This window comes from Octopus bimaculoides, chromosome 5 (assembly GCF_001194135.2).
Source record: "Octopus bimaculoides isolate UCB-OBI-ISO-001 chromosome 5, ASM119413v2, whole genome shotgun sequence".
In the NCBI taxonomy this organism is placed as follows: Eukaryota; Metazoa; Mollusca; class Cephalopoda; order Octopoda; family Octopodidae; genus Octopus; species Octopus bimaculoides.
In genome coordinates this window covers 77,571,303-77,579,589 of record NC_068985.1, presented here as the reverse complement: position 1 = coordinate 77,579,589, position 8,287 = coordinate 77,571,303, and the positions used below count along the sequence as shown (strand labels likewise).

Here is an 8,287-nt window from a genome sequence, read left to right as displayed (position 1 = left end):
TATATATATATATATCCATGAGAAAGTATGAGTATTCATTAAATGAGTGTGCATGTGTCTATATGTTTGTGTGTTGAAAGAACCTACAATGAATACACTGCTAACCACCCTTTTCCAACACTTACCCAGTCAATCATATGCACATATGATAAGCAAGGAAGGATACATAAGCATAGAATAGAATCGTTTTTTGTCTTCTACAAACATACTAGAATACAGAATTTACATGTTAACTGCAATGACATTTTAGCAGTTTTCAATTAAAACAAAAACCAGTGTAAATAAAGATTACAAAAAAAATACAAAAAAAAGTCCTCAAAACAACCTTTAATAAACAGATAGGAAAGTGTAAATAAGAGATGAAGTAGAGAATCATTGCACAATAGATCAAATGATATATGGGGGTAATATGGAGCCAGTGTTTATTAATCCACCGCAGAATCCTGAGCCACTACTAGCTAGACCAATTCTTCACGAAACACACTCTGAGTCAATAGTAATAGTGTTACAACTACCCAATAAAGCTTCCTTCCACCTCCTCCTTCTCACAATGACATCTCTCTTAATAGTGTATTTGAATATCTTTAGTCTATATGACTCTCTCTCTCTCTCTCTCTCTCTGTATACACACACACACATCTATATATATGTGTGTGTGTATTGATTGATTGACTGGTTGGTTGATTGATCCATCCATTCTATCTTTCCAGATAGGTGCAAGAGTAAATGGTTGGTTGGATGGATTACAGCTAATAGAATAGACAGTTGAAGAAGACACGAAAAAAATAAGAAAGGTAGGTGGCATGATGGGTCGGTTTTATGTAGGTAGATAGGCAGCACTTTGGAAGCAGAATGTATTAGAGGCATAGAAAATGGTGTATATTTAAAGGGAGAGGAGTAGAGAGAGAGGAGGAGGAGGTGGAGATGCAAAGAATGGGGAAAGAGAGAAGAAGAAAAGGATGTGGTGGAAAATTATGGTTTAGCTAGTTATATTGATTTGTTTCAGTGGGGGTAAAGAGCAGCCATGTAGATAGATGTATACAACAGCAGTAAATATGAAGGATTAGGAAGACGTAAGAGAGCAGACGCCATGTTTAAGTAGATATCAAACAGAAACAAGAGAAAACAAAACAAAACACAACTACCAGATACAATGTCAAGTACACACACAAGAAAATCAAGTACTGATTCCATTCTAATTTGCAAAAGGCATCAGCACTTTTGAGTATTATATAGATTATTGTAACAAAAAAAAAAAAGAGAGAGAGAAAGAAGGAAAGAATTCAGAACAATTCTTGTTTATTTGCTTCCAGAAAGAAGCATGATGATGATAATAATAACTATGGTTTTTGATTTGGCACAAGGCCAGCAGAAGAGGATCAGTCAATTACATCATCTCTTGTACTTTTAGTAGAACTTTATTTCAGCACCATAGTAACTGAATGGTACTGCGAACTCAGAATATAAAGAATGTAGCATTTTTACCACTGTTCTAATGAGTCTGCTAGTAAAATGCCTGAATAATGATAATAAAGCTTTCTATTATAACCTGAAATTTGGGGGGTTGGGTGAGTCAATTACATCATCTCCAGTGTTGAACTGGTACTTATTTTATCGACCTCCAAAGGATGTAAGGCAAAGCTGACCATGGCAGTATTTGAACTCAGAATGTGAAGCTGAAATAAATGCTGCTAAGCATTTTGTCTAGCATGCGAACAATTCTGCTAATTTGCTGCCAAAATAATAATGATGATGATAACTTCATTTATTTGCCACAAGGGTGAAGGATGAGGGGGGGGGGGCAATACAAAGACAGATATAAAGTGTTGGGGTTTACATATTATGAAATGATAAAAAAAAAACGAAAGAAATTATACATGGTATAGACTGAAAAAGAAGGTACACATGCATAGCATACAAAGGTTTTTTTAAAAAGAAAAAGTGGGAGGGAAGATCATAGAGATGTGGCCCTCCTAATACAGGAAGGCCTCTAGGGATAATCAAGGAACCCCACTGTCCGAGATTTCCCTCAAACCCCAGGAGCAAGGGTCCTCTCCAATTTCTTCTCTCTGACTCACAGGTCTACACTTAGAGAGGTACCATCCACTCTTGCCATTTTAGCAACTTTCACCCACCTTTCAATAAACTCACTTGAGGACAGCACTTCCCTCTCCACTTTCAACTTCCTTTTCAAGTGAGTCAATGAGAGAGCTCTATCAAAGAGGAATGTATCCGTCCTCAGGCCTTACAGCCTTGTCTACCAAACAACCTCTTTTGTCACAGTCACCAAACAAAGGAAAACTGCCTTACCTGCCTGATTGAAAGAGGGCAGTGGTGCGATCATCACTACAGACTTCGCCAACAGAGAGATCTGTCCCAAATGTGACAGCAGCTGTTCAACATAACCCAGCAAGTCAGCAATGTCTGGACACTGAACGAGGGCGTACAGAACGGTTTCGTCACTCTGTGGACACCTTTGACAAGCTCATCTGACAGCACATCTGTGCCTGTAGAGTTTATCTCGAATGGGTAGCACTGCTAGGCCAAGGACATCTGGAAATTATTCATGATAACTCCGAACCGGTAAGTCCTCTGGAACAGACTAGCCAGTTTGTTCTTGTCAGCACCCAGAGTCTCTCCAAGAATACCATCCCACTTCCCTGCCACTAATTCTCTATAGATTTCTAAAGCGGAACATTGACCAATCCCATTGCCCGACTAGTAGAGGATGGGAGCGCTTGACAACATTCTAGGCACCAGGCGCTCAGTCTTGGTTTTTTTCTTCACCCAGGACTGAAGCTCCATCAAGGAGATGAGCTGCAGAAAGACGAGCCTCATAAACGGAACCCACACACACTCACCATCCAGAAATCATTGCAGGTGATATAACCTAAGAGCGTGTCTGTGCATTAGGAGCCACGGCATACCTAATCCGCGACTCAGTGGTTGCTATTAGACTGACTGCCTGCCTGCCTGTCTGTCTGAACACTTCCCTTCCACAAGAATTTAAATAAGAGACACTCCAACCTGGTCAAGCAGTAACCAGGACAAAGCACGACAATCAGGTGGTAAATGATTATGGAGGTGATGTAAGCATTCGCCACCACTGTTTGACCTTTCAGGGACAGCTTCCTCTCAGCCCATTTTTGGATAAGACTGGCCACCCTGTTTGGCTACCTCATCCCAGAAGTTCTTGAACACAGAACTTCAATGAGGTCAATAATTAAAATTATGATTTCTAACACAAGAAATGTTTTTCTAGAACAATTTGTGATGCAGGGATGACAGTTAATTAAAGCAACCTATTATTTGACTGGGTTGGTTTAATTGTAAGAGTATTTCTAGCATTGATACAAAACCATTGGACTAGTTATTTTTACCAAAAAGGTTTTTTGAAAATGTTGTGGAGGAAAGAAATATGCTCAATGCATAATTTCTATTCATGGAAGACCCAATCCACTATGGAAGCCAACTGATACTGCAGAAATGCAAGCTTTTGTAACTACTGGAATCCTGATATAAAGTATGGTGATCCATATACCTCCAGCATTATGTCTAACTATAGTTATTTGATATATTGTTTATGGTGGTACCTCTGCCACCAAAGGACTATGACCATTTGAAATTTCAGGCTGACATCACATCTCAGTTATGTGAGGGCTTTCCTTCCAGAAAGCACAGAACTGGGAGAAAAGCAAAATTAACTGAGGTGGGTGTCAGAGAAAATATTGACTTCCATTAAGTGGAAAAAATGAATGGAAGGAAAAAAGTTTGCAGACTGTGTTCACTGCAAAAAAGAAAAACTGCGAAAGGATATCAGGTTGAGACCTCATATATGTGTTCGTTTTGCAAAGTACCCTTGTGTAAAGGTTTCATGATAGAAATATGACATAACTATATTTTGTTGTTTGATAGTAATACTGTCATATATTCCTTTCAATCTATTACAAATAATGTGAAAGTGAGAAATACATATTAATTTTCAGTATGTTACACACCTGTATTCACTTTTGCCTCACCTGTTAATGAGTTGTTTTTTTGTTTTGTTTTTTTTTTAGATGCATTCTGTTATGTAATTGTATTCATTAAATTGTATAAGAGTACATAGCCAATGGTATATTGACTAGAATGAGTTTTGTACAATGAAAATGTTTGAATGAAACAGAGACAGAATAAAATCTTGTACCGATTATACCTGTCGTCGTCGTCGTCGTTTAACGTCCGCTTTCCATACTAGCATGGGTTGGACGATTTGACTGAGGACTGGTGAAACCAGATGGCTACACCAGGCTCCAATCTGATTTGGCAGAGTTTCTACAGCTGGATGCCCTTCCTAACGCCAACCACTCAGAGAATGTAGTGGGTGCTTTTACGTGTCACCCGCACGAAGGCCAGTCAGGCGGTACTGGCAACGGCCACGCTCAAAATGGTGCATTTCATGTGCCACCTGCACAATTCAAATTAATGTATCTTATCTTGAAAAGTAGCAAAATTGTTGGCAGTTGACAAACTCATACAGGTAAGATGCATTAAAAATGTCAATTTTATTGTTTATCCATTATGTTATTGCTTTTACACGTGTTCATTAAATTTTCCTGCCCATAAAAGTCAAATTTAATCAGCAAGATCAGTTAAAATTACGTAGTTATAATCCACTGATATATAAGCACCCACTGACAAAATTTCAAATCTGTATGTAAAAAATTAACAAAGTTACAAGCAAATATTGTTGACAAAATTTCAAATCTGTATGTAAAAAATCAACAAAGTTACAAGCAAATATTGTTGACACCCCTCTTGAACCTGAATAATTCAAAATAATGTGAACAAATTAGCATTACATTTGACAGATTAATCTGAACACTAAAGAGTAAAAAAAGTTGGTTTCCACATTCTTTCAGAGTATATTCTTCAAAACCTTTCTTTCCAGGATTTACAAACAAGGCAACCAAGTAGTAGTTGATAAATATCAGGATGTATCCATTCGGACAAGCCTGAATACTATATTTGGGAAATACAATTGCTTTGACATTGCTTGCCAAATCAGCTTGGATCTGTGAAAAGCCCAGTTACCATACATCACCATGTGGGATCCAGATAGGAGTCTTAGTGGCAGGGAGTCAACACACATGGTTGCACACATACACTATAGATTATTTCAAAAATAAAAATGAAGTAAAAGAGGTTTAAATTTTATGCAAGAGCTTTTTGATATCTATAACTCTGCACAAAAAATATATTGCCTGTTTAAATGCTAAAGGGTTAATAATGAAGTCATTTTTAATAAACCACTCAGATTTGTTAATTATTTTGAAATTAAATGGAAGTATATTCCATAAAAAATATAGTCACAAAATATTTAAGAGTCTGACTCATTTGTTGCAAGACCTCAGGGTCTATGATCCAATGTCTCAATATCTTATCTATATCAGCCATTTAATCTTTTGTTAGCTAAGGGAGATGGGGGGAAAATTCATAGAGTTTTAACCCTTAGCAAGTCAGGGACTTCTGGGGTTTGCATGATTACTGACAGTTTGAAGTGTGTGAGCTTAGTAATTAGTGGGGAAATAAGAGCAGGTAGTTAACTGTAGAGAAATGTAGAAGTTGAGAGTAAGAAAAGGGAAGAAGGAAAGGGAAGGTACACAGCCAAGAATTTTAGGGGAAAGCAGTAGGTACTTATAGAAGTATGTAATAGAAATGGAAATAGCTTACCTTTAGATTCTACGAAGGGCAAAAGCAAAAGTAAAAACAGCATTATTCACATGTAACCCAAGGGAAAACAAACAGCCCCAGATTCGCAGAAATGTTCTGCTCTTCACTGTAATCTGAAATTAAATAAAACAGATATAAGAAATTTTGTTTTTTTACAAAGTTTGTCTTTTTATTGTAAAGTCAACAGAGAATGTTTTTAATTTTCAAATATGTATAACCGAGTTTACAAAGATAACATCATCCCTAGTGGATCAGTAGACTTAGTTGATAGTTTTGATTCTTTTGTCTGATATAGTCAGGGCTGGGTTTGGGTGATTGTAATGACAGCTAGAGAATCAAAGAGACGGAAGAAGTTTAGGGATTTGTTTCACCCTTGATAACAAAGGTTTTTTTTAACTCTTTATGTGAAAGGTAGACAGTAGTCAAGTGTGACATGATGTAGTAGTGAGATGACAGTGGCTGTGGAAGATCTGTAGACGCTGGAGAAAAAGTTAGTGAATATAACCTTTTAGCTGTATCATGATAACCTCTATATATGGTAGATTCAGTGAACTTTAAGCATTGTTTCTTAATTGGTGAAATTTCAAAATTTCAAAAAATCCCTCACGATTAAAAAAAGCAATTGCAACATCAAATGCACTTCTGGGGTTCAATCACTTTGTTGGGTAGTCAACTATTTATATTCTCACTCATTGTTACCACAACCAAAAACTTGAAATAATCAGTTAAATACTATATAAAAGCACACAACATTGTCATCTGGCAACTGATGTACTTGATGCACATTAAACACCAGATGACATCATAAATATTTATGACCTACCACTGCCACAACCACTACCATCATCATCAACATTTTACATCATTATCAAGAGTATCAAGCCCATCAATCAGTATGTAATGTTTATAGAGCTATCCATTAGGTAATTATTTAAATAATTACAAATTAATTAAAGGATAATGAAGCTGATTATTAAACATTAAGAACAGAGGAATGATTACCAAAGAAACATCTTGTTTGTGAACTTGAAGTGAGCCTGCCAAGCCATTGTAATAAAAGATGTACTACTTTGAAGATTCCACCTTCACAGAGGATAAATCAACATAGCAGGATCCATCTACATATTTAAAGACACACCTAAAAGAAAGGTTCATCTCAGCACTGCGAACTAGTGAAACACTTGTTAATCTTACTGCTTAGACTGGTAAACTGTACATATTCAATACACCGATTGCTGATAGCACTTTATCTTGTAATTCCAAAATCCAAAATTTTTTCAGATGAATGAAGCATTATTCTCTAAGTCTACTGTTATGTCACTAATTCATGAGTTTTGTATCTCCAATAAAGGTTTAACCCTTTAGCATTTAAACCAGCCATATCAGGCCCAAACACTCTACTTCTTTTGTATTCAAACTGGCTAGATCCAGTCTTTCACACCTATCCTACAATGCTGTTCTAAAAATAAACCATTACATCATTGAAGTCTCAAAGTTACGAGAATAAATAACCATTACTATAGACAAAATAATCTGAATGCTAAAAGGTTAAGGAAAAGACCTAGCTGATGGAAGGTTAGAAAGCAGTGAACTTGATCTTTTCTATTTATCCAAGATTTGGGTGCTATTTCTAGCTAACCAAGCAGTTACTCTTTAAATTTTACCAACTGATATCACACTGTAGAGAATATGTTTGTTTTTACATGTTTTTTTTTTTTATACTAGCATAAGTTAAATGAATGTGTTACTGAGAAAGTGTTTTTTCTACAGCTGAGTGCCCATCCTGATGCTAACCTTTGGTTTTTCAAGAAAAGGATCTCTTATTCCACACAGCTTCAAAGGCATGAAGTAAATAGATGATTTATTGACAGAAGTGCCAACAGCAACATCACTTGAATGTCATAACTTTGACAGAAGTGAGTGCACATGTAAACAAAAACATAAGAAACTTGTCATGTACATGCATGACAGGTTTCTTTTCAGTTTCCACCTACCAAATCCACTCACAAGGCTTCAAATGGCCAAGCACTATAATAAAATAAACCTAACTTGTTAAATTATTTAGTTGTTACAATCTTGTGAATGCTAACATGTTATTAAAAAAAAAGAAAGTAAATGATTTCATCCAAGTTATCTCACTATCTATTTCAAAAGGTTTTTTTTTTTCTTTTTTTCACTGACAAAATAGCACCGGTTACAAGATACAAGCCACTAACTCTTTAGTCATTACATCAAAACCCTACTAATACAGTCCCTGATATTTGAAAACTTCTTTGAATTTGAACCATTTAAAAAATTATTCTCTTACATCGTTGCCGGTGCCCCTGAACTGGCTCTTGTGCGGGTGGCACATAAAAGACACCATTTCGAGCGTGGCCGTTTTCGTGCGGGTGACACGTAAAAGCACCCACTACACTCTCTGAGTAGTTGGCGTTAGGAAGGGCATCCAGCTGTAGAAACTCTGCCAAATTAGATTGGAGCCTGGTGTTGCCATCCGGTTTCACCAGTCCTCAGTCAAATCATCCAACCCATGCTAGCATGGAAGGCGGATGTTAAACGATGATGATGATGATTC

The 8,287-nt window shown here is 36.6% G+C and overlaps 1 protein-coding gene across 1 annotated transcript in view; it reads right to left on the bottom strand.

Moving 5' to 3' along the window:
* LOC106877336 (receptor-type tyrosine-protein phosphatase delta) overlaps positions 1-8,287 on the bottom strand; it is a 242,189-nt gene that overhangs the window by 108,323 nt on the left and 125,579 nt on the right. Inside the window, exon 2 of the mRNA XM_014926212.2 lies at positions 5,713-5,825. Within this exon, the coding sequence (XP_014781698.2) occupies positions 5,713-5,755 (43 nt within the window). The 5' untranslated portion in view covers positions 5,756-5,825. The remainder of the gene's footprint in view (positions 1-5,712; positions 5,826-8,287) is intronic.